Genomic DNA, 26227 nt, shown 5'->3' with positions numbered 1-26227 from the left:
ACCCGTACTGACCACTGGATTGTAAACTTGCTCATCTGTAAAAAGGATTGGGAATGTTAATCTTTCTATCTGATAGATTTAATTTCTTTCCATTCTTCCAGAGTGAGGGATTCAGGACAAAATGCAGTTTCTAAACAAATTTGTTTATAATTGAGGGAGGAAAAAATTCAAACCTATATGGTCCTGTGCAAAATAAAATTATTGCCCCCAAAGCCTACTAACCAGTTGAGCCACCCTTAGCAGCAACAACGGAAATGAAGCATTTGCAACAACCTGCATTGAATCTTTAACAGCTGTGGGGGAATTTTGGCCCACTCAACTTTGCAGCCTTGTTGTAATTCAGCCACATTGAAGGGCTTTTGAACACAAACAACTTTTATAAGGTCATGCAGCCGCATCTCAGTAGGATCTAGGCCAGGACTTTGACCAGGCCAGTCCAAAGTCTTCATTTTGTCTTCAGTATTCAGACACTCATATGTGAAACTGCTGGTGGATTTTGGATAATTTTTCTGCCATATGGCCGGACATACTCCTTCACGATTCTTTTGGTTGACAGCAGAATTTATTATTCTTCCAGGTCCTGAAGCAGCAAAACAGAACCATACCATCACGCTACCACCACCATATTTGTATGTTTTTTCTGGAATGCATTGCTACTTTGTTGTTAGATGTGAAGCGTCACCACAGCTCCAGGTTGTCACCATTTGTGATAATGGCTCTCGCTGTTGGTTTGCTGGAGTCCCAAATGTTTAGAAATGGCTTTGCAGCACTTTCCAGACTGATAGATCTCAATTATTTTCTTTCTCCTTTGTTCCTGAACTTCTTTAGATTGCTGCATGATGTCTAGCTTTTGAGAATCTTTTAGTGTACTTCACTTTGTCATCCAGGTCCTATTTGAGTGACGTCTTGATTGAGAACTGGTGCATAAGTAATCACGCCTAGATGTGGCTAGAGACAATGATACGCCACACATGGAGAGGTCAATCACCTTTTCAAACAGGGGCATGTAACTAACTAATTGACTAATAACTAAATTGGTTTGGTGTTCTGAAACAGCTAAGTGTGACAAACATGCAAAAAAAAATGAAAATCAGGAAGGAGGGAAACCATTTTTGACTCCACTGTATTAAACTGTGATGGGGTGGTTTTTATTCATGCATTAAAACTATGTTAAACATCTGCCTGATGAAACATATTACCATATCGATATAAGGTATGGCAGAAGAAGAACTTCATAGCTGAAAAGCTTCAAAAAGGGCAGCAAGCGTTATGTGTGTTTTAAGTTTCTGCCTGCTTTAGCAGTTGATACATTAGCTAACTCTAGATTAAGAAACAAATGTGGTTTTCTTTTTTTTTTTTTCTCCGAAGAGTTTTTGCGGCGCTAGTGGCTCGTATTTTTTGTACAGTGGGCAGACAGGAAGGAGGGTGAGGAGAGGGGGGAAGACATGCGGTAAAGGTCGTTGGGACCGGGAGTCTAACCCGCGACGTCCGCGTCGAGGACTAAGGCCTCCAAACGTGGAGCGTGCGCCACCACAGCACGCCCCGCAAATGTGGTTTTCTACAGAACATGACATCAGACACATGATGTCATCTTTTGACCCTATATGGACAGCAGTAAATCTTAAGATAAGCTTTCTGCTCCTGACTTGAGATATAAACAGAAGTTCTTTGACTGCAAATGTAACTTCCTGAAACACAACACGTGCTTCACCACAGTTGTCAGAACTGGGCGAGCCTGACATTTCTGGTGAATCTATTCTGTGGCCTTTACAGAAAGCGAGAAGCACGGCGGCTTTTTCTTACAATGAAAGTCAGTCTCCAGTTCTACTACATTCCTGTTTGCCCTGCTCAGCTGCCAGTCTCTCCGGTTACGGTAAGACAACCTCCCCGGGTGAAATCCAGCCCACTTACAGAAGAGTAAATAAACATGTGGGAATTGTGAAACATGGGGAAAATCCTAATTGTGGGTAATTGTAAAACAGACCTATTATGTAGTTGTTGAAATTACTTGGACATAATTTTCTTTAAAAAAACCTCCATTACATGTCTCACTCTAATTTATGGAGACTTATGTTTCAGACTAGGTTCACAGTTTTTATTGTCGCAATGTTTTTTTTTAAATGCTGAGCTCTACGTTTGATCCACTGAGTCTAGTCTTTTGTTCTATAAATAATGGTTACCATATATGAAATGCTAAATAAATGCAATTGAAATTAACCACTTTCAGTGATGCTGTAAAGCAGCTTGCTATGACATACTTTGAGTGTTCATTGTTAGCAAACATGTGGAAATAAAAGAAAAATCTTACATTGCTCTACACTATTTTGTCATTTTGCAGAAAAAACCCCCAAAAGGTTATGTTAGGTTGTGGCCTACTCTCTCCTACTATCTCTGTTGTTTTGTAGCTCTGCTTTCCTACAACCTTTTTTTGTTGCTTAACAGTGAGACCTTCCTCTTTTTTATGTGGAACATTTCAAACTTAAAGCTCTTCCGATGATTTTTAATGATTCTTCTATGCCGTTTGAGGGATTTTTTGTTTCATGTTCCTTATTTGTAGGTAAACCTCAGTCAGTCCACGGGGGATTCCTGCACTCTTGGTTCCTATTTGAGCAATGTGGATCCATGGTACAACAGCAACATCAACAGTTTGGGATGCATGATTCATAAACTGGCTAAATTGGTATGACATCTTAAAATGTATCTTTAGAAACTAGACTAATTGAGTATTCATTTACAAACGTCACTTTTAAAGTAAGCACATATGTGCTTACTTGGTGTTGCCAGATTCTTTATGGGGCTCACTTTACATATATATCTTATCCAAATATCACTGTGTTACCCTATGTTTAGTCTGTCAGCATTGCAGCTGCTCTCTTCTTGAGCTCAAACACAGGAAGTTGCTTTGCAACAATTCTGCGAGGAAAATAAATGTGCTGAATTTACCAAAACCACAAGTAAAGAAACTGTAAGCACTGTTGAAACTGTCCCAACTGTATTCTTATACAGGAAACAGAAAAATCATCGAATGGGGAAAAAAAATGCAAATGAGAATTTGTGAGACAATTTGTGAATTAGTGTGTCAGAAGGCCCAGAAATCCTCTGGATGCTAATCCAAACATGCTCTTGTCTAGATTTCTTGTCATTTTTAACCAAAGCTTCTTGTCCATTTTCCAAATATCCTTCTCAATAAAAGCCAGGATCAAATTAAAACAGAGAGGAGCATCCGTGGTCTTTTGAGACATTTAGAAGTGATTTGATTGACATATTTTTTTTATTTTCGTTTATAAAAATTATCTGATTCTTATTTTATATACTCTTTTGTGTTGCTCATAGTGTTTTCATGGCACATTGGTATCATGAGTGTGACCAGGCCCAACATTGTGCCGTCAGGTGGATTCATCTTTCATGATTTTATTTTTTCAGCAAGAAATGAATCCTGAGAGACCCACAGACCCATTCATCTCTGACGTCATTGCTTACTACATACGCAGCGGCCAGCAGCCTGTCTACTTCACCATCTATTTTGTAAAGGTAAAGATGTTTAGCTTTTTTTATGTTGTTTTTCTAAATTGTAGATTTATTTTTAAGAAAAGAAAAGCATCTTCTGTAAATATTTTATAGTTCTAATAAAGTTTCCTTTTCTATTAGATTATATTCAACAGCATGACAAAGGATCCAGTGGAAGATGTGTTCCTTACTAACCTGGAAATAGAGTTCCCAGAATTCAGACATATTGCAGCTTCAATGAAAGGTGACCTGACAACACATGGGTGTTTTCTATTGCTTTTCCTCAGATATTTTACACAGTGTACCTGCAGGTTCAATCCATTGTGAGCTACTCTTTGTTAGTCACCAAATCTAAATCACAACTATAAAAAGCAAAAAACTAAACCAGACTCCAGCTGCACTCTCTTCTCTTTGTCTTGTTTTTGACATACCACAAAACCTGATCCACTGATGAAACTACATAAATCATGTTTTCAAACAGATAAACACAAGAAGAGCGCTGGCTCGGGGGAAGTTTGTGGAGCTGTTATCTCTATGAATTACAAAAAGGTGAGCTGTATTTTTTTACATCCAGCATTTCCTCATAAGATTCCACTGACAGGAATCTTTGCCAGATGCCTTTACCAAATGCCAAAAAGTGCCGGTAAATTTCTATCTCTACTAATCTTTGTGTTCTGGCATTTGCTTCTATTTGTGGCCTCTGATACTTACTTGTTGTTCTTGTGTGTTTCCTCTGTGGTGTCCAGATGACATTAAGTGGGCGGGATGTTGATGTAGGAATTTCAGCGCGAACAACAGGCGCTCAGATTAATGCCATTCCCTCCTGCGAAGCAGAAGGTTCAGTATTCTGTTTAGCTTTTCTTGTACATAATGCTTAATCACAAATACCAGCATTTCAGTTCTATGATTCGTCTCATTCATCTGCTGTGAATAATCTCTTACCTTCCTGTTTGTAGATCTGAACTGTTTGACTCTAACACTGAATGAAGCTCCATCAAAGACAAAAGGCTCGAGTGGGGTGAGTCAAGACAGAACCACCGAAGTGATGAGCACCAAACGAAAATAAACTGCCTTGCAAAAGCATTCATGCATTTTTGTCACATAAAAACTAAAACATTAGTTTGGATTTTATCACCAAAACAAAGCAGTGCCATTGTGAAGTAAAATGAAAAATGATACATAGATTTCATAGTATACTTAAAAGTGTGGTGTGCATTTAGGTTGATTCTAATAGCCATAAATAAAATACTTTGATTGTCACCTAATTATTAAAAATAGTCCGTCTGCGTCAGTGTAAATCCAGATGTTCTGTGAACGTTAGAGAACAATAGTGAACAAACAGCATCATGAAGACAAAGGAACACGACAGGCCAACTAGAAAGTTGTGAAGAAGTTTAAATAAGAGTGAGATTATAAATAATACACCCTTTTGTGTCTGAACGAGTTTCAGGGTTTTTTTTTTACAAAGAAAGATCTGGGCAGGCAGATTATTGTGTAGATGTCCAAAGCTGGTAAAGACTTAGCAGCTGTAACAGCAGTGAAATTGCAACAGCACATTCACTCAGTGGGATGAGTGAATTCATGCCACTCATTCAAATGCCACACTTTTCAAATTTGTATTTGTCAAAAGTTGGAAGCGCATTTATCATTTTTCTTCTATTTCACAATTGTGTACTGCTTGGTCACATGAAAAATCACAATTAAATGCACAGAAGTTTGTGGTAATACCACAATATGTTCAAGGTTTTGATGAATATGATAGTTTTATGTGCACTGTATGTAATGAAGCACCTAATGTGCATTATTTTATTTTATTTTATTTGGACAGGAATCAAAGATTCGAACAAGCAATATTAAGATTCGTACCTTGGAGAGGCGATCGTTTACTCTCACCCTGGACAAAGACAGTCGGAGGATTTACAAACATGTGCAGAGGTAACGATTTGATCTGTTACACACCTTTGAATGAAGATCAGCCATGACTGCTGTGTTTAAATGAGTGACATTAAATTTTGATGCAGCTTTTTCTGAAGCCCTAAAAACATTCCGCACACTGGTGCTACATTTTTGCACAGTTCAAACTGACCTGCTGTTTTGAACATTTTCATTGTAGCATCGAGATCTCTCCCTGTCTGGATCCTGGCTACTGCGTGCAGAAATACATGGGGTCTAAATTCTGCACTGACGGAGCTAAAGATGCTGGACTGAGCAAATACATGAGCAAAACTCTTCCTCTGCCAGTCAATACATTTGCTGGCATTATCAACTGATGTGTCAAAGTTACCCAACTCATCATCAAGGAGTAACGCTATTCTCACTTTGCTTAGTGAGTGGGAATGATGATCGTCTTCCCAATCTGATCTTCAAAGAACAACAGCAAAAGAAAAAACGGTTACCTTTCAGACCTAATGAGCTGCTCCTGGGCCCAAAGTGTTTCACATCTGCCACTTTGTTCTTACTGACATTGATTGAGAAAGACATTTTTTTTTTACAATTCAGAAGTAACTTAAGCACCAATATGATCAAATTCTGCAAGTGACTGCCTCATCAAGTCCACTGGTTTTACAGTGTTAAGAAGTTTTATCATGCTGCAAGATGGGATTGACCTAGATCAGCATTGTGCTCTTCATGAAAAACCTGCTGTGCACACTTTAATGATCACAGATATTCATTACATTTAACTGTGCCTAATACCAATTATCAATATTGTCCAGAGAGACCAGCAGAGAAAATTAAGTAAGCAAATATACATTGATCAGCCACAATAAAACCACTTGTATTTAGAAGTGCAGGGTTTGGCCATCATGCATTGTCCTTGTTCTAGAGATGGGAACCTAGTTTGCAGATTAGGGAGCATTTTCAGCAGTCCTGCTTAGTCCACTTTTTATTCAACCTCTAGTTTTTTGCGTAGAAAATCTGGTTTGTTTAGCAAGGAATGCATCAAACTCTAATGCAGACCAAAAAAGCTTTTGTTTTGGTTGGTTAAAAACAACCAAAACAGTTGTGTGAATCTAGTGCTAGTGGGAGAAACGGCTAGTGGTCTTTTACCAAAAACAAAAGAGAGAGATCCTACAACCCCTAAAATCTGACGCCATTCCATTTTTGATTTAATTTTGTGAAGAAGGAAGTTGCACTCATGCCTTCTTCAGAGGTTTTTCTGTTGTCTCCTTCAGTAGTTCTTGGTGCAGCGCCACCACAGGTGAGGGAGGGAACAAAGGATTTGGTTCATTTGACACAGTTCATTATAAAAGCAAACCACCGTCAATAATCTCTGACAAAACATTATCCTATTAAATTGTGTGTTTGAATCGTTTACCAGGGATGTTCATGAACTGTTAGCTGCTAACAGCCTGTTCATGGTTGTTGTATCATTGTAATAATGACCACAATCAAATTGAGATTTCTATGAATTGACTTTGGATCATTTTAGAACAAGAAAAAATTTACTTACCTCTGAAATCTTCTTCTCTTCTGGATAAAGTAGGCTCATTATGAAGACTTTTACATTTATTTAAAAAAAATAATAGCACTTCCTAGTTAATTAATCCAGACATTCAACGTGATCGTGATGAGAAAATGTTAATTTCAGTCATCGGACTTGAGACTTCACTTGAACTCGCAATGAAGAAATGAGACATAACTTGGACTTGAGGGAAAACGATCTAACATCTGTGTTTGGCACTTTGACGTTTTTCTTGGTATTCTTCTAAACAGTGTTATATGACGTGTCCTGCTGTTTACTATGGCATCATGACGGTCCTTAAGAGTACCGACGTTAATCAGTTTTCATTGCCTGTCAGAGGTTTAGTTTTGTGGCTGATCAGTGTTTGTATTTCAGTGCATGAAAAAATGTATCAGTTAGTAATTTGGAAGTTGTAATAAATCTGCGGGGAACATGGTTTATGAAGGCATCACAAAATGCAGAAGATTTGAAGAGCTGATCTTAACGCTTACTTTACTCCTATTTACACACTACCGTCAAACCTTCTTCCTGACCCCCACAGACACACACACAGATACAAGAACGCACTCTCAGCTGACCAGCCACCTGCTGGAACATCGCTCTTACTGCTCTTATCTCTTCTGATGCTCAGGATCTTTATTACGTCTACCATTCAAACCATCTAGACCTGTCTTATCTGCTACATAATGTACACTCTATTCAAGGTGAAATGACTGACATTAGCCTTTATTTTGATTGTAGACATTTTCCACAACCACCTAACATAACATGGTGAGACTAGAAGCATGAGCATCGTCAGGAATTACTCAGGAGAGAAGCAACTATTAATTATAATCAGATTAATAGTTAGGAAGGTGCTGTTAGACCTCTGATTTACCCTCTTATAAGGCAATATGCACTAACTACAGGGACAGTTTTTTAGGGTTGCATACCTGAAATAACACAGACGTGTTATAACCTGTGCATAAACACAAGTAAAAAATCTTGCAGCATTGAAGTGGACCTGCTATACATTAAATGGTATATTTTAGTGTTTAAATTTTATGTTGCACTAAATTAGCATTTTTTTAAGCTGTGTAAAGTATATATTTAAAGCATAAAATAAGACTTGTAATTACTGTGAAATATCCTATTGATGCATAATCACCATTTGATATCTCTCAGCTTAGCGAGGGAAAATGATGATCTGACACAACTACTGGTTTTGTTTTTCATGGCAAATGTAAAAGTGAAGCGAAGGTTGTATTTAAAGGTTATTAATGGTTAGTTACCTGCAGCAGCAAGCTGTTTGACCCTCTAGATTTGAAATTGAAGCTAACAGCTTGTTAAAGATGTGCTAAGACCTAAGTGGACTTCTAGCGTCTTAAAACAACCCCAGTCTCAAAAATGCCATAGCAATTTTAGTACACTGGGTAGTTATTGTTACTGATGCTGATGACTAAATATAGAGGAAACAGCAATAGGAAGTGCTACACCACCATCAATAAACTACTGAGAACAGGACATAAAAACTGTTTCTGATGAAGGCCTAGCTGATGTGAAGCTAAGCAATGTTTGAACCCAAACCTTTATGGCAGATTAAAATTTGTTTTCATTCATTTTTATACTTCTGTAACTTAAAATTAGTTGTCATTTTGGGTTTTAAATGTTACATTTTCTGTCAAAAAAGATCATGGTTTGTGCACTTCCTCTTACTTCGAATCATTGGGTTTTGTGTAGATAATGGCTCAGTATATGAGTATGATGTGATGAACACATTTATTGAAATGTCAAATCTATTGACTGCTGTAATATTTTTGAGATTGGAAGGTTTTTTTAGATGTTTCAAATCTGCTTTGCTCTTGGTTTCTCACGGCTTACTAGATTTAGATACCAGGTAGCATATTAACGTCTTTTCCATTTTTAACAGAATTTCACTTTTAAAAAAAAGATTAACTTTCCCTTTAAGTTACTGTTTAATGTATTTGTTTTTACAGGATAAAATCAAATATAATTTGCACCCTAATGAGTATGATTTCTGTCGCTAAAGACCTCAGGAACTGGAAGTGATGTGTCTATAAATGAATAAGATTCATTAACCAATTAGGTGCATGTATATGTGTATCTGCTGATCTGGCAGGGGATTAATCATGGGTTTGAAGTTCATGATGTATTTTGCACATTATTTCCTCCTTATGTTATGAATATATGTTGTATTCCGACTTTGGGAATGTTATTGTCTAAATAAATGATTTTGTTTTCTAAGAAAAGAAAAGTTACTTTTTTATGTGTTTATTTATTGGGAAAAAGTTGGCTGCTGTAATTATGTCCAGAGGTCACCAGATGGCGCTGTTTGTTTGGTACACGTTGACACATTAGCATTCTCCTGCCAGAGCTGGAGGGAACCTCTGGAACATCTTGCCGCCTTTGCCTCCGTGCGTTAGTGACTGACTGCTGATGACTCACAAATACATCAACAATCCGCCTGCAAGACCCTCCCCTGTAGTTCTCTGCTGCTGCCCTGCCTCTACTACCGGAGAGCAGCTGCAGCACCGATGGAAAAGAAGCAAGGATCCTCTCACCAGTATGGTTCACTGGAGCACACCACATGGAGCGGAGACACCAAAAAAACAGGTCATTTTTTTTTTAAACTTATCCTTCTGTCTCTATTGATTAGGCTGAATCTGACCTTTGTGTACATATATGATGTAGGTTGACTAGCACTGTTGACTCCCAAAGCATTACTGTAGAATGAAATTTAGCAAATACTGAACAGTGTTTTCAATGTTCTGTCTAAAATGAATGTTGACTTCAGTGTAATTGTATATAGCATTATTGTTTTATCATTTTCTAGTTTGTTTGGGAAGGTTGAGTAGTTTTTTTACTCTTTTTGCGGAGAGACGTCTTTTTGAATTCATAGTACAATTCAGGCAGGTGCAGAGAGGGGGGAGGGGGATGATGGGGGCCCCTTTTATCCTTGATGCCCCTAGTGCCTTTTTTGATTTTTGTTTTTTTTTTTTTCAAAAATTTTTTTTTTCAATTTTTAATTTTATTTTTATATGTATGTCAGAAGGCCTGCTTGTGCCCCTCAGCAGTAATATTTAGCTAAATATAATAATTTAGCAAAATAAACTAGTCTGGCTGTTGGGAGGTTTGTGGCAGTCTTCCTCTCGCCAAGGTGCAACCAAGATGTAAACAGCTCTATTCATGTGATAATTTACTCTAAACATGTGATACTGCATAAGTATTATCCAAACACTCTAAACTTTCAATATTTGCTGAACATTAACTGAAAATGTAATCAGTAATCTTTTTGGAGTACTTGAAAGTGAAATAAATTTCTTGGTCACTATTGTGACCGGTGGGTTTAATAAAATGGCAGCAAATTTGCTTATTTCATAACTTCATAACCAGCGACCTTCTCTCCGATGGTCTGTATAACAACTACAGTCTCAGATCAACTCAGACCTCCAGAACTGTCGGCAGCAGAAATGGCAACATCATACCTGTTGGGGAAAATATACTACATTTGGTTTGCATTGTCCTCGCATGATGGCAATGACATAGTACGATAAAATTTGATTCTTGATTAATATGGGTTGTTGCTATGCTGTTGTACGGTGTTTTAAGTTGTTGTTCAATGTGCCCTTTTTAACTTTGAGCCCCTACCCCTCCAAAGGTCTCTGCATGGCCCTGACCCCCTGCATGTTATTGTTTACATAAGGAAATTTAGGGCATGCGGACAATGCTGGAGGGCAAGAAGACTATTCTTTTACATGAAAAGATTGAAAATAAATCACATAGATCTATCTATCGATATATATAGCTATCTATTGATAGCTATATCTACTGTATGTGATTTATTTTCAATCTAATCATGTAAAAGAATAGTCTTCTCGCCCTCCAGCGTTCTATCTCTCTATCTCTTTTTCTCTCTCTCTCTCTCTATCTCTTTCTCTCTCTCTCTCTCTATCATTTTCTCTCTCTCTCTTTCTCTCTTTCTATCTCTATCTCACTCTCTCACTTTCTCTCTCTCTCTCTCTCGCTCTCTCTCTATATATATATATATATATGTATATATATATATATACAGTACAGACCAAAAGTTTGGACACACTTTCTCATTGAATTCAATAATTAGTTGATTTATCATAAAATGAAGAAAACATAATTATAAACAGTTTTGACTGTAAGTATATCTCTGCAGCCCTTGCCGTAGCATTTGTGTTGTACCTCATCAATCTCAAGCCGATGCCATTTGTGGATGTTGGAACACTGAGCTACTAGTTTTTTGGCAGTTAGTGTTGACTGGGGATGTCAAAATAACCATTCCTCCCATATTCTTTCCATTTAGCCCCTCTGACTAGGGTTACTTGAGTAGTAGCATTCCAACAGATCCATGTTTTCACCTCTCGCCCATTTCCGTCTTGTTCCAGTAGATCCATTTTTCATCAAGGTGTTCTGGTTCCTCAGCACCTGATACAGACCTTGTTTGGCCGGGCAGCGTCTGATCCGGCATAGCGTGCATTTCATTGTTTCTCATGGTATGACGTAGGCAGTAGCACGAAGGGTCTTGCCTAAGGACCCACACTGGATAGCTCAACTGATTCAGACTGTGGCAGGAAGCCGGAGCACCCGGAGAGAAACCTGCAAACAGGAAACCTGTCAAATCTTTTTACTCTTTTGTCCCATAAAATTAAATCAGATCTTCAGAGAACTCTTGTCTGGAAAGGAAAGAGATGGAACCAACGAAACCAAAGCTTGTGCTGTCACTTCAGCCACAGCTTTGGCTGCGAGGTCAGCCGCAGACAAATCTTCCCCAGCCGGGTCAGATTTTTCTGCGACTGTACTCGCACTCATCGTATACCATCGTCTTTGAACAAACTTCCCCAGCCAGATCAGTTTGTTTGAAGACAGTAAGATTCTCCTCTGTACTGTCATACAGTCTCAGTCACATCAATGTCTGTGATCCCACAGACATTGGCTGGTTGTTCAGAACTAACATCTGACAAACCGGTTGGGGACAAACCTCCCCAGCCGGGTCGGTTTGTCCAGTACCGCCGTCCTCTGTACTGTCTTGTATAATCCTACTGGGGTCACAGTCTGCTGTTCCACAGCCTTTTCCAAACAAACCTCGCCAGCCGGGTTGGTTTGTTCTGTGTTATTGGATGGTAGACGTTTCCAAAATAAATCTTCTTCATCATCCTGATAGTAAGAATTCTTCCCTGAAAGTTGAAACGTTCCAGGGAACACTTTCTTCAACCCCATGGTGACAGCATATCCCAGGCTCCAGCCAAGAGGGATAATCAAGGGAACGAACGCGTTTGAAACACTAAACATTATTGCTCTGTACAAATCTCAATCTCCACGAAGTGTCTGGATCCTGACTGATGCTTTGAGATTCAAGCATTCAAACTTTAGAACTTCTTTGATCTACTGTGACGTACATGACGTCATCTATGACCTCATCGGTGTGCTCACTGGACTTCTGATTGTTGCTATGGAAACGATCATATCAGTTCTGCATGACTCAAGCTGACATAAATACTTAAATAAAAAGTAATATTTTTTATTTATTTAACATGAATAGATTAATAGATTTGTATATGATTTAATTTTTCCTTTTGTGGTTTTCCATACCTGCTGTGGTATAAATGGTCTTAAGCCATTTATCCGCTATTATTTTTAAACACAATTCTGTGGTAGGCTAACTGTAGCGTCTAACTTTGAGCACACGTCATGTTTTAAATATTTATAAGCAATATATTCACATATATATTATATATTTACAATATTTTGCAAGCAATATTTCTACACTTTAATTACTCATCTGCTCTTAGTTTGACACAGTGCAGTGTGAAAGTGAACCACACCTCTGAAAATTTAATAAATGTTGCAATTTTGGACCAAAAAGTCTCAAAAGCTTTGGGCACCCCTGATCTATTGATATTGCTATTGCTTTAGTTCCCAGCACCAAGTAAAATTTATTTTAAAAAAATTAGAAGTTGTCTTTTTTGTCTGAAGATCAGGAAACTGAAACTAAAACAATAGCTTGGTCAAACATTTCAAAATAAAATGCAACAAAACTTCTCTGAAAATTTTTCTTATACACAAATATTCATTACTTTGTGTTGGTTTGTGACAAAATGTCCCCCAAATACTCTGGTATTTGTTATTTAATGAAACAAAATATAATAGACTTCAAGGGGTCTAATTACTTTTGTCCAGCCCTATAAAACAATGCAGACTATATTTAATATATTTCCATTTGCAAGTTTTTATTTGTTCCTATATCTCATATTAGTCCTATGAGTTCTAAATGTTTTATGTTGTGTTGTTTTTGAAGAAAAGCATAAAATTCTTCCTGACAACAAGTTGTAACTAAATCATATTCATAAATGTAAAAAACAAAGTTTTCTATTGCAGTTTAACATTGTTGATCAGTTCAGTGTCTCCTGATGATGCTGTGACTCTGTCAGTGGAAGCTATCACTCTATCCTCTTTTTTATATATTTTTGCATTGATCATATGCCTATTTTCCTTTTATTTTTTTTACTTTCCCAATCCAGTATTTTCATCTCAAGATCATTGATCACAGAAATCAAAGTACAGCCATGTAAAAGAGAGCTATAGAGTTTTAAAAATGATTTCATTTGGTTTCACTAGAGTTATTGATATTTGCAGGAGTTTGGATTGAGAATGGAGCTATGGGTTGACTTTATGGAGGAAAAGAAAAAGAAAATGGTAAAGGAAGAGTGAATGAGCTTAAGCGTAAGCCTGGATGAAGCAGCAAGTATTTCAGAAAGGTCTGGTGATGACTCATAACTGCTCAGTGACAGTATTACCTGGTCTCCAGAGCCTCTGCAGCACGCTGTCTCCAGTAGTATACACCAGTAAGTATAATGTGTGTGACACCAGGCTTTCTGCTGCATATGCTTATGTAGTCTTTGTAATAAACTACCACGTTTGTCATCTCTACAATGGAAAATTATGTTTTTAAGGAGCAAGAGATCAGATTATTTTCTCTCTCAGATGGTCCATGTGTGTAAATTTCATTCATCGCCTTTTCTACACACAGAATCTTATTTTATTTATTGACACACTAACAATATAATTGTGTCACTTCAATAAAAGATATTCTAAAATTCACTAAAGCTGCTTATCCAATATTGTATCTTAATTCAGCTTAGCTATATCAGTCCGAATCAAATCAAAAAAAGTCTTCTTTTTCATGAAAACATCCACATCCAGTTATTTGTGAAATGATAACAAAATATTTTTCAAATAATCGGGAAAGGGTGTATTTGTATCTCTAGACCCTTTGTCAATTGTCAACCATCTTTCATAGCAGCTCCAATTACAGGCTTTGCACGTATAGAAACAGATATTTCTGCTCATTGTTTTTATTTTTTTTATGTAAATAGTTCAGGTTCAGGTATGTTGGCTAGTATCAGAGAAAATCCAAATTCAAGTAATCTTCTCTTCTGTACTTTGACTGGGCCACGTATTTTGTCCTTAATAAATACCCGCTGTCAGTCTGGTAAAGACCATTTGATCGTCAGCTCAATAACATTTAAGTTGTGTGTTTCTAATCTAAGATGGTGGAGGGGAATCTTTACAACAACTTGGCATTAACCAGGTTTTTCAGAGTGGCCTACAATCTGTTTGTTCGACTGTTTTTCATTCTTACAGCCCAACATTTATGTCTCATGGAGTGCAGCTGTAAATTACAAATATGAAGACTCCATTTAGGCAAATATTTGCTAGTTCACTCTAATGCTTATCATGAAGTACGGTTAATGCATTCTTCAGAGCTTTTGTTGGCAGCCTTGAGTCACATAGATCTAATTTCACTGAGTATTGCACACTCCTATTCTGCCTCTTTACTATAAAGCAGTACCTTTGCTGCACTTTAAACCTCAGTTGTACCTCGATCAAGGCTCGGTGTGACTTGAATAGAGATGACATACTAGAGTTATGCTGAATAGTGAGTTGTGTAAATAAAAAGGTATTAAGGGCTCGAGAGAGTCAGAAAGTGAGGTGATATTGGTGTTATTTGTTTGCGTCCTTCTCTGCCGCCTGCTAGCCGAAGCTGCTCAATGAATCAATTCACACACAGGAAGACAGGATTTCCTGAAATTGCTCAGTCTGGGCTTTTGGCACGAGCCTGTAAGCATCTAGTATGAATTTCTTTATCAAAAGGTGCTTAAAAATGTATAAAATCTAAGAGGAGATAATAAAATATAAACATTAATAAATACACATAATCAGCTACTGATAATGATTATGAAGTAAATAGCAATGGTTACTGTAGTAAAAGTGAGGCACAGTTTTTGAAACCAACGCTTTTTTTAAAATTTGATTTTAGTAACATAACCATTAGAGCAAATGTAACAGGAGTAACTGTGGCAAAATCTTTCTTAAAAAATGTTGTTCAGAAGCTGAGGGAGGGGAAGTTTGGCTCCTTTGACTCGGCTCCCAAATGGTTGTTAATCTATAGCCTCATATTTTACCTTAACTTGAATGTTTTCTATGTTAATAAATTCTTTTGCATAGTATTTTTATGAGAAGTCTTATTCTTTCCTTTCATTTTTATGTATTTGTTCTGTTATGAAAGCAAGCCTTGTTACTTTTGTGTAATATTTTAATTAAACTTTTAATTTTTATTTAACAAAAAAACCAAATGAGCAGAGCCCTGCTAGCAAATCTACCAAACAGAGCAATAATCAAACTCAGTTACCATCTATTTCCTCAGTGCAGGTTGGCATTCAAAGAAATAGAATGGCTGATGGTTGAGCTGATGCAGTTCCTCCTCTTTTTTTTTTCTTTGTATTTGTCCTGTTTTTAAAAAGACAGGCCACCATTCTGTCAATCAAAGCAAAGTTCTGAGCAGGAAGTAGCCAGTGAGAGTGAGAGCTGAGCAGCGAAAGGGAGAAGAAGTGGGAACCTGATCTCACAACATGGCAGTCGACTCTTTATTCAATACAGTCGCTCATTGAGTTGATACTTATGAGCATGATCCTTCACTAATTGTGAACAATTTAAAGTACAGAATGCAGTGTGTTTTGATTGGCATCCATTTTAATATTTTTTTCATCATAAATGGTTCAATCTGTGATTGGTGCAGGCTGCAGCAGAGCATGGTTTGCCCTTTTACACTAGAAGAAAACATTATTCCTTCATGATAAGGATGTTCATCAAACTTTGATTTGATCTCCACTACCCAAGATTTGCTTCCTCCTTATAATAACCATTCATTTCAGTCAGTATGTATTGATACTGAAGAGCATTCAGTGTAAAAATGGGCGTCCGTACAAATTATTATTAGTATTAACAGAGAACCTTTGAAGCAGAACGTCTGTGCAGACTCAGTGTGCAGCTTTATTGCCTTGGCTTTTTGCAATTAAACAATTTTTGTGTGCGGTTGTGTGTGTGTGTGTATGTTCTGTGTGTTGGCGTGTGCAAGTGAGTGACAGCGACGTGAGCCGTGCCAGTGACAAACTGGGATTTGACTGTGACTCTCTGCTCTGCTCTGCTCTACAGCGTGGAGCAATTTCCCAACTCCACCTGCTGCAGCTGTTTAACATGCACATTCATACTGCGTTATTGTTATGCAGTGCCAGAGTTGATTATTTTTGAAAACTGCATTACCCACCCTGTCTGTGAGCGGTAATTGAAACAATTTTAAGCTCCCCTGATAAAAACAGCAACACTAATACTCCATAAGACATTATGTAAGTTTTTTTTCCAGCAATAAGACTTTTTCTTCCTCTCTTTCAGAGGACGATGTGGTGTCCATGGCGGACTCCACCATTACTGTGGATGACATTGAGGGGGAGCTCTTCAAGATTGAGAGGATCAGGGACATCTTGGTCAGGAGGGAGTCAGAGCTCAGATACATGTGAGTGGATCCCTGCAGCTAGCTATTAACATTTTTTAATGGAAAGAAATTAAAGTGATTTTTTTCCCCTTTTATTCTTGCACAACATTATTTACGCATTCTATCCCATTTGTTGCATCTTTTTTTAAGGTAATTTCTACTCTTTTTACCTCATCTGATTTTTTTCAGTGTAATCTACCCAGTCGCTAAAAAATACTCAGAATAATTGGTTAAGTGCATAAAAACATCTTCAGTGCTGTGAAACATTGTGGTGCTTTCTCTGAGATTGATTCTGCTGAGAACAACAACAGATCTCAAAGGGAGGTCAGCATGAGGGACGAAAGACAGAGAGAGTCTTTTAATTATCTGCTTCTGAGGAAAGTCACTCTGTAAAGCTACCAGAAATAAAAGCAGGTGTTGTTAGTGAACTGCAACTCTCCATCACTTTGAGCATTCACATTCAGCTCCCTGATGTCTGATAATGCTTAACTTTCACTTCCAAATCCACTGAGCCCAATCCTGGTGCTCCAATCTGTGCTATTCCTCCTTCTGCAACCCTGGACAGGAGGAACAAGTTTAGGAATCTGCTGAATTGATGGTCACGAGTGTTATGGAATAATGTACTTAAATAGGGTTTTTTGCAATGTCCTAAAAAGGCTTAGATTTAATATCATGTTTAGATATTAAAAAGTCAGAAATGCATCCATTTTTTTAACTCTTGGTCTCTGATTACATTTCCTTTCATTTCTCATTTCTTTTTATTTTTGAAAAATAAAATATTCATTTGAGAATGTTACTAACGGTAACAAAACTACAAGGCCAACGGTGCAGAGCAGCAAACAACCCTGTGTGAAGTCTCCCCCTCAAATGATTTTGTCCTCAAATTGGTTTATATTTGTTTGTTGAACAGAGGTTGCATTTGTACATATATGTAAGTTAACTTAGGTTATTTTTCCAGGATTTATATATAGGTCAAGAATTTAAATCATAATTACCCTAAAAGACATTTAAATGTCCTAAATTGGCTCTTCTGAAACTCAGAGAAACCCTTTAAAAGAAGACTTTCAATCATTTATTATGCATTTAATTTAGCATAAATCCAGACTAGATGTTCTTAGAGGGTGAATCTAAAAGCTAAAATAAAATCGTTCAGACCAAAGTGGACCTCTACCTTCATAAGCTATTTTATGACAGTAGTTCAACAGTAGTTAAGATTTATTGTTAATTACGCAGATACCTATAATTATTTACGTAGGAAACGTAGGTAGGAGATGGTGCTTCATCGTTATCTTCCTGTGTGAAACACGTACCAAGAAATGAACATATAAAGCATTTTCTGTTAAAGTTACAGTCGCATTTAAAAGTAAAGTCATACATGTATAAAATGGGGTTACAAGGATTACAGGTGTTAAAATTGTCACTATTTTATTAATCACTCTTCTCATTTAGACAGTTACTCTAACTTGAAGCAACTTACATGCTTAAACATATGCCTCCCTGAACATATTGTGCTTAAAGCTGGTCAATATTGCAGCCAGCACTCTATTATGTCACTGTTACTACTGTCTTCTTTGCTTTCATTTTCACTCAGACAGCCCTCTTTTCAAATTTCAACGGCTCCACCTTTCCTTCCACTGTGCAGGCTAATGCATGGATATTTATTCATACTCTCCTGATGTAGATAGACAGCAGCAACATTCAGAGTAGAGAGGGAACGTGAAGAAAAGTGGGGGCAGGAAGGGAAGTGTGACCAAACCTCAGCATGTGGATAAACTCCATGTTTCCTTGACCGTGCTGCCTTTTCTCCCTAAAGATCTGGAGAATCTGGAGATCCGAGCAGCGGATCTGGCTCAGATGACAGAGATAAATGTGTGTGATAGTGTGTGAGCGTATGCAGGGTCTCCCACCTCACCTCAGTGTCACTAATCATCCACCAATTCCATGAAAGACGGAGCATGAAGAAGTAGAAATGATCCAGGTAGAAGTGGTGCGACAGCCTTCAGCCTGCATTTCTACCCAGCTCTCATTCCTTTTAGGAATTTCTCCCTGTTTATCTGCTAAGTTGGGCAGATAAATCTCTTTTAAAATAAAACAAAAAAATTCTCAAGAACTTCTTTTAGAGGTTTCTTTTCAGCTCCGACAGATTTCCCGTCCAGCTTTCAACACACGTCACCTGAATGAGTAAAGGCTGCTCTGCATCCATCGATAAATTAGACATTTCCAAAGGCTCCAGCAGATTCAAAGACCTGGTTTTCAGTGCCAATCATACCTATTTATTGCTGCCATTTTGACACGGCTGTCTGACATTTTCACACTGCTGTCAGTAAGACAGAGACTCCTTGATAATCTCCTCCCTACTTTGCATGAAGGTTGTGAAATGCATGAGAATCTATAAAAGCAAAAAAGCTGGAAGCTAATTACCAACCCTGGATGAAGTGATTGCCAGTGTTGATACGCTGCCTGCGTAGAAACTTGGAAGTCAACGTGATTAAAAATGTGATGCCGTGTGTACAGTGTGCAGCACTAACTTGTAGATTTGCACTGTGTGTGTACTTCTCCCGTGCTATCATGTCTGAGCAGGATGGATGACATTCAGCTGTGTAAAGAGATTACTCGACTGAAGAAGGAGCTTCACAAATTGGTGTCTATACCAGGTAGGAGACCTTCACACAATATGATGGTCAAAAAAGGAAAAATATATGTTTATGTGTAGTCTCATTAATTAAATCTTCAAATTTTGATATGTTTTTGTTGAATTAATACGTAAACCTAAATGTAACACCAAATCTGTTGGTCAAACAGTGTTTTAGAAATGAGCAGAGGAGTTTTCTTTGATTCAAAAATGACCTAAAAGAAGGCTCATTCAACTGCTAATTATAAGCAAAAGGGGAAAGTTTTTTATAACGTACCCCAAGACAGTTGGGCCCTTTGTACTCTAAAGCCCAACTACCCACCTTTCATATTTGCTTAAGGTACTGCACCTGAAATACTTGTGTTTTTTCTTAGGACGGACCAACACAAAGTAGAGAAGAATTGTAAAGAATTATTTAATGATAAAGAACTGAATAATAATAATACATGGTGGTGGCAGTGTCATGCTGTGGGGAATTGAGCTAAATACAGGAGCATTCCTGGAAGAAAACCTATTAGAGGCTGCTAAGGGCTCAGAACATGGTCAACTCTAACAAAGAGACTAACACTACAGAGAAACGTAATGGCCAGAATGAAAGAAACTGTATCGCACACAACTTTCTGATTATTAGTAAGAAAAAAATAGTCATGAAATGACACCCTCATTTGCGCCACCCTCCCCCCAAAGCAAGTTTCTCAGTGAAATAACACCCTTTTGTCCCCCAACTCACATTTCTCAGGGTTTGCAGCGCAGTCTGTACCATCACTCCAACTCAAGGTGTTTTTCAAAGAAAATCAAAAATCCATTTCAGTTTTACTCGAACAGAAACTCACAGTAAATCAAATTCACACCAATATTATCAAATTGTGTTTCTATTCTAGATAAGGACAAGTCCAACGAAGACCGACAGAAGGAGGACGAGCTGCTGCAGCAGATTCACAAACTGGTGGAGACCAGAGATTTCTTAGTGGATGATGTTGAGTTTGAACGCCTCAGGTGTGTGTCATGCTCCATAGTAACCTTTTAATGCATCATGTTGTTGTCTGATATATTGGAAAGTGATAGATAAAAGGCAACAAATAGATCAAGCTAAAGATAAGATGCAAAGAAACATACAACATAGAGGCGTCGAAAGGGAAAAAGCTTCAAAAACACATTTTCATTCACCTGGAGCAAAATTGTAAGACATGGAAAGATGATGATTTTGTAAATATGCACACTTCCGATAGGCCTATTTAACAACATTAAGGTAAGAACACCTGTATATACATGTATATTTAAGGCAACAAATATACATCAATCAAATTTAAAGAAATTAGTCAACATATTAGGAAGAGAGTTTTGGACCTCAACAGCTTTGTCTCATTTATGGAAAGGATTTCCAGATGCCTCTATCAACATGGGCTTAAAGGAGAAGCAGCCATTACTACAATTTTGTGAGAACTGGTGAAAATGGACAATTCAGAATTATGCATTTAACATTTTTGAGGGCCAACAATGTTGTTTGTTTTAAAAACATTCAACCCAGGAAAAAAATAACAGACATGTGACCCCAATTTTGTTTTCAGGGAAAAAGAAGAAGATAAAGAAATGGCAGAGTTTTTGAAATCCAGATTGCCAAGAAACTTGAAGAAATCAGGTATTTAAGCAGGCAAAAATGAGAAATTATATTATTAAATTATATATGTGACATCTAAATACATCAAGAATTGGAGACACCCAGCATGTCTAAGGTCTGGCGGGACTCACTAGTCTCGGTTAAAATTAGTGTTTATGATTCAACAGTGAGAAAGAGACTGGACTTATGGTTTCCTTGCCCTGAGGAATATAGATATGCAGCAGGAAGTAAACTCAAATTATAACATTTTGATTGGAAGACATGTTCTTCTCTCATAGAGCCACAGTTGATCAGAAGGAAACAAAAAAACAGTTTCACATTTGCTAAACAATAAGAAAAAACAAAACCCTGAATGACTTTTGGAAAAAATATTCTGTGGATTGGCAAAGCAGAAACAAAACTTACACGTCATTTTAGAAAAAGAACATCATGCCTGCAGTCAAACATGGTCCCAGCAGCATAATGCTACTTGATTGAACCATGAATTTTGCCCTGAAGGAGAAAATCCTGAACGAGAATGTCTTGGTATCAATTCATGGATGTAAGGTCAGGCAGACTTGGAATGTGAAGTAGAAGAGGTATCCAAACCACACCAGCACTTTCACTCCTTAATGAAAAGAAGGAAAATGAAAACCTTTTAGTAACGCGAAATCAAAGCAATCTTGAAAAGATGAGCAGCTCAAATTTCCTCCACAGTGTTGCGAAGGACAAATATCTGCTTGAAATCATCTGCTCCTGCCAGGGGTGACAAGAAACATTTAAAAACTTTGAAGGGGCAATTGCATCCATTTTTTATAATGTCTTTGTCTCTTTCACCTTCATATCTGGGGCTGATAGCAGCTTACCTCACCAAACAACACCACATGCAGGCAGTGAACAGATCGCACTCTGCAGGACCAATCATTCCAATCATATTATTATGGTGTATTTATATCATGAGACCTGGTTACATCCAGAGTGGTGACTTGTTTTATTCGACTTGTGTTGAATTTTAGGTGCATCATCAAGAAGGGTACCAGCCAGAGCTCAGCAGACTTCCTCCCCTTTCACCAAGACAGGCCTCACCCTGCTGAAGGAGTGTTGTGGCTTTACGTGCTCCATCATGTAGACAATAGCCAAAGCGAAAGACTCGCACACCAACATCATTCCAAGGGAGATGTATAACCAAGTTCACCAATTAGGTGTGAGACGCAAAGAGACATTGACGGAGATGTGCACATCTGTGGAAACTATTTCGTTGCAAAAATGATCAGAATATTCATTTTTTGCCTCTGCTCTATGTCTGTGCTTCTCATCCCAGTGTAACCTACTGTAAATACTTTCTTTTATACCCAACTCTAAAGGCTCAGAGCAGCCAAGCCGGCAGCAGTTGTTGGTGTGCACACTAATTGGATTCAACCATCATGACTCAGCCACAAGTTGTATATTCAAAGTTTTCATGCATCTCCGATAATTGTCATCTCCTTTTCAAAGAGAACTTTATAATTAGTGTTAGGGAGATAATGGCGATGAAACTGACCGGGAGGTCTGTCAGCACAAAGCTGTGTGTAGTTTGGCGACAGACAAACGTGGGTCTGACCTTTAAAAAAGCGTTGCTTTATAAAAGAGGAAACCGAGCATTTATGTTCCACTTTTTCCTCCAAAACTTAAATCGGCTCAGAAGTTCCAACTTTTTTTAATTTGCTTTTGAATGTCTGCATATGAAGTTGTAATTAGATATCTACCAGTGCTGTATAAAAGGGAGCTAAATTCAAACTCCCTTTTTTAATACAGACACGCCTCCCTGTGCTGAGCTGCTCTCAGGTTTGTATCATTTGTCATGGTTCAACACGCAACTGATATGCTGCATTATCTCCAGACTCAGCATAACTTTATCACCTCACGCTTCAGTGCTCACACATTACACATAAAAGTATTTTATATAAAGCACAAATATACTTTTTATCTGCTTGCCAACTGCACAGCTCTTTAGTTCAAAGCCAGGAAGTTTCCGTGGGAAGTTTAGGCACACTCATCATGGATACCGATGTCATTCAAAATCTGGTCTTTTACAGATTCATTTTAACTGCTTTTTAGCTTGTGCTGATGATAGATTAAACAATTATGATGAATTTGATAAACCAAATTGGAATTTATTATTCCATAGTCACACATGATCAAATATTATGCACATTTTGTATCCATGCTTCTGGTTGTTTGACTTCTTTTCTAATCAGAAATGGATAAACATGGGTTTACTTTCAGACACAGGCCTGGCTTTTAAGTAATATCCACCAATATTTGATCTGGATATTTGACCACTTTTCTTATCCCAATTGGTAGACTTCATTTAAACCGGTTTGTTTCTTGGCATGGGCCTAGATTTAAACCCATACATTTGTAGCCATTCCCTAGGCTTATTGTTAGCCTAGAGTTTCCTGTGTTTCATATTCAGTTATGTCTAAATTTCAACCATCTGATCCAATGGGTCACCCTTGGGCCAAGGTATTAAGGAAAAATCCAGAAGCCACCAAGATTTCATCCAGAGATGAACTAACACTTTCTGGAGCATATGTGTCACTGACCACAAGTTTTCCATCATTATGGACTGAAAGATTGGTGATAAGGTCGGAAGCTCAAGCTGCAACAAGCTTGACTAAAATTGCCATCATGAATGACCCAGATAACCACCATAAATCGGCATTGAAACGTGGATACTAAGAGTTTTCCTACACGAAAACCATAACTGTGCCAGGAAACCAACCAGTTTATATAAATGCTTCCAACTCTGACAAAGTTTATGCCAAATACTGTTTATTGTCTTCATTAATTCAGTGATCAAGGTGTATTTTACTGAAAGATAAAGTACACCTTGTGTATATTTGATCTTGTACAAATAACTTAAATTATGGAAAGTCTGCAATGAAAAAAAGCTAAATTCAAACTCCCTTTTTTAATCATTGAGGTTGTTTGTTGATTTAGGAAAAATTAAAACCCCAAAATTGGTTTAACGTTTATGCCCATGATAAGTATTTATTAACTTCTTATCAGAGCTGTGCATGTTGTTTGATTTTTCCAACCAATGACAATGTTTTTCATGTCATTACCATGTTTCTTTCTATAAATGCTACAGTGATCTACATATGCAGCAGTACATGGGCTGCAGGGACATATGCTCTAATTTATTGTGTTTGTTTTTCACTGCCCAGAATACAAGTTGCCATGGAAACTGTTTAATCCATTCAGTAACTTTGAAGTTAAAGGAAAAGGAAAAAAACTGTTGGACAGTTCAGTGAAACGAAGGATTGCAAAGAAAATCAGGCAGAAAAAGCACAAATCACAAAGATGCAGCTGACATTTTGGCATTTTAATATTGTGGAGTAACTTCGTGGTCCCTCGCATAATGTTTGGTATAGTGCTGGAAGTCGGACAAGTTATATAAACTACGGTCTTAGATATTGTTTTTCTGTTGAAGACATTTTAAAGATTCATAAAAAGCATTTGCATAAATCTCAGTGTTTGTGTTGATCTATCACATAAAATCTCAAAATCAAGATTCGTTTTGACTATAGCCTGTCAAGCACAAAAAAGGAGAGTAATAAGCTGAGAAAACCTCTCAATTTCTAACATAGTGTCTTTAGATGAGCTAAAAATCAGCACAATTCATCACGTTCAAGTAACATAAATACATATGGACTGTTTTTATGTCAGTTGTGATTTTATCGTTGTTCCTATTTAAATAATGACTTGTAAATGTAGAAAACTTTCTTACAATGCAAATTAACCTCCTTTACTCATGGGTTTTGGATATATTTCATCAGTTGCATCTGTGTACTATAATTAAGACAGTCACAGAGCTGCTGCTGAGAGTACAGTTGATCCTGAATCCCTGACTGAGGATTTTCTTTAAAAGAAATTAAAGCAAACATGGTCTCTTGTCAAGAAAGAGTCTCACTAGCAGCCTGTACAGCATCAGTGTTCAATGACACTTCACATAGAAATGTGTGATGTTTCCATTTGCCAGAATAGTACAAATATGTTGTCATATTAACAGCATTTCCCTTCATTCATTCGTTCATTCGTTTTCATGTAACCAATAAACAAACTGCAGAGCATTTCTGAGCTTTTAAAACATCACAGCAGTAAAAGAAAAAAAAGGATGAAATAAAAATGTGGACAGAAATTCTAAAAGCCGAAATCTGTTTTTGTATAACAGGGAAGCGCAGCTGTAATAAGAAGAGAGGCTAAACTGACTGAAAGTAAAGTAGACTAGATGAAAAGAGAGAAAGGATGGGAGTGGACACAGAGATTGATAAGGGGTGTGTGTGGGTGTGTGTGTGTTTGAGGGGAGCGTCATCCTCCGTTTGAGTCATCTTTGGTGGAATCACTCTGAACTCCCACAAGGACAATTCGTGGTTGAAAAGGTCAAGACTGTCAGTCAGATTCCACAGTCCTGTGTACCTTCCTCACATCTTTTAGTTTATGAATACACACCTACATTTGTTTGTTTAGGAAATTGTGTGTGTACTTGTTTATCATATTTAGGACCATTTCTGGCATATTTACTAGCCCTCTTAAGACTGACAAGTCTATTGGGGAACACAACTAGGTCCAGATGCAGCGAACACAATTATTGAGTTTTGGTAAGGTTTAAGGCTATAGAAATAAATGGAAACAATAGAAAACCCCTGTAAAGATAGAGAACCACAACATTTGTGTGCGTGTGTGTGAGAGAGCTTGAATGTTCAATGGTGGGTCTGAGGAGAAACGTCCCCAGAACTCGAGGCAGACATGGAGGAGATCAGAGCCACAGACAGAAAGATCACCAGGTCCTAAAAATTCAAAATTATTCAATGAGCAGGTTTGCATCATTGCATAGAAAACACATTCATTTTACAAAAGAAAGTGGTAAAGAAAATATCTAATAACCAAAAATCTAACTGTTCAGATTTTTCTGAGTGCTTTTCACTCTGAATCTCTAGCATTAGGCTTGGAAAAACCCCAGGTCTTTGCTTTCATCCAGATTTATATTATGTCGAGTTAAGACACTGGAGACGACCATGAATTCATGACCTGATGAGAAGATAAAATATCACATGTTATGGTTTATATTCCAAGTATTATCAAACATTTCTGAAGTTTCATAATCAAAATTTTAATGGTTGACTG

At 37.5% G+C, this 26227-nt stretch overlaps 2 protein-coding genes across 4 annotated transcripts in view; both read left to right on the top strand.

Annotated features, from left to right (window-relative positions):
- The window catches only part of pik3r6 (phosphoinositide-3-kinase regulatory subunit 6), a 28394-nt gene extending 19504 nt beyond the window's left edge, over positions 1–8890 (top strand). For both annotated transcript variants that reach the window (XM_028018122.1, XM_028018123.1), the window contains exons 13-21: positions 1774–1873; positions 2558–2680; positions 3424–3531; positions 3649–3751; positions 3989–4056; positions 4254–4344; positions 4464–4525; positions 5336–5442; positions 5621–8890. In XM_028018122.1, coding sequence (XP_027873923.1) covers positions 1774–1873; positions 2558–2680; positions 3424–3531; positions 3649–3751; positions 3989–4056; positions 4254–4344; positions 4464–4525; positions 5336–5442; positions 5621–5777 — 919 coding nt within the window. In that variant the 3' untranslated portion in view covers positions 5778–8890. The remainder of the gene's footprint in view (positions 1–1773; positions 1874–2557; positions 2681–3423; positions 3532–3648; positions 3752–3988; positions 4057–4253; positions 4345–4463; positions 4526–5335; positions 5443–5620) is intronic.
- A 373-nt stretch (positions 8891–9263) lies between these two features.
- Positions 9264–24568, top strand: pik3r6a (phosphoinositide-3-kinase, regulatory subunit 6a). Of its 2 annotated transcripts, XM_028018124.1 has the most exons (6): positions 9271–9583; positions 16730–16850; positions 19410–19483; positions 20343–20457; positions 21030–21100; positions 22075–24568. In XM_028018124.1, the coding sequence occupies exons 1-6, from the start codon at positions 9505–9507 to the stop codon at positions 22185–22187; spliced, it is 573 nt and encodes a 190-aa protein (XP_027873925.1). In that variant the 5' UTR covers positions 9271–9504; the 3' UTR covers positions 22188–24568. The 2 variants fall into 2 exon arrangements, with proteins under 2 accessions (XP_027873926.1, XP_027873925.1); XM_028018125.1 differs by lacking the exon at positions 21030–21100 and having other exon boundaries at positions 9264–9583.
- Positions 24569–26227: the final 1659 nt, after the last annotated feature.

This window comes from Xiphophorus couchianus, chromosome 5 (assembly GCF_001444195.1).
Source record: "Xiphophorus couchianus chromosome 5, X_couchianus-1.0, whole genome shotgun sequence".
Lineage (NCBI taxonomy): Eukaryota > Metazoa > Chordata > Actinopteri > Cyprinodontiformes > Poeciliidae > Xiphophorus > Xiphophorus couchianus.
This window is presented reverse-complemented; position numbering and strand designations above follow the sequence as displayed.

Coding starts and splice junctions, on each gene's coding strand:
- pik3r6a (XM_028018124.1), top strand. CDS start 9,505: ATGGAAAAGAAGCAAGGATCCTCTCACCAGTATGGTTCACTGGAGCAC. Junction 9,584..16,729: donor CGGAGACACCAAAAAAACAG/GTCATTTTTTTT, acceptor CCTCTCTTTCAG/AGGACGATGTGGTGTCCATG. Junction 21,101..22,074: donor AAGAAACTTGAAGAAATCAG/GTATTTAAGCAG, acceptor GTTGAATTTTAG/GTGCATCATCAAGAAGGGTA.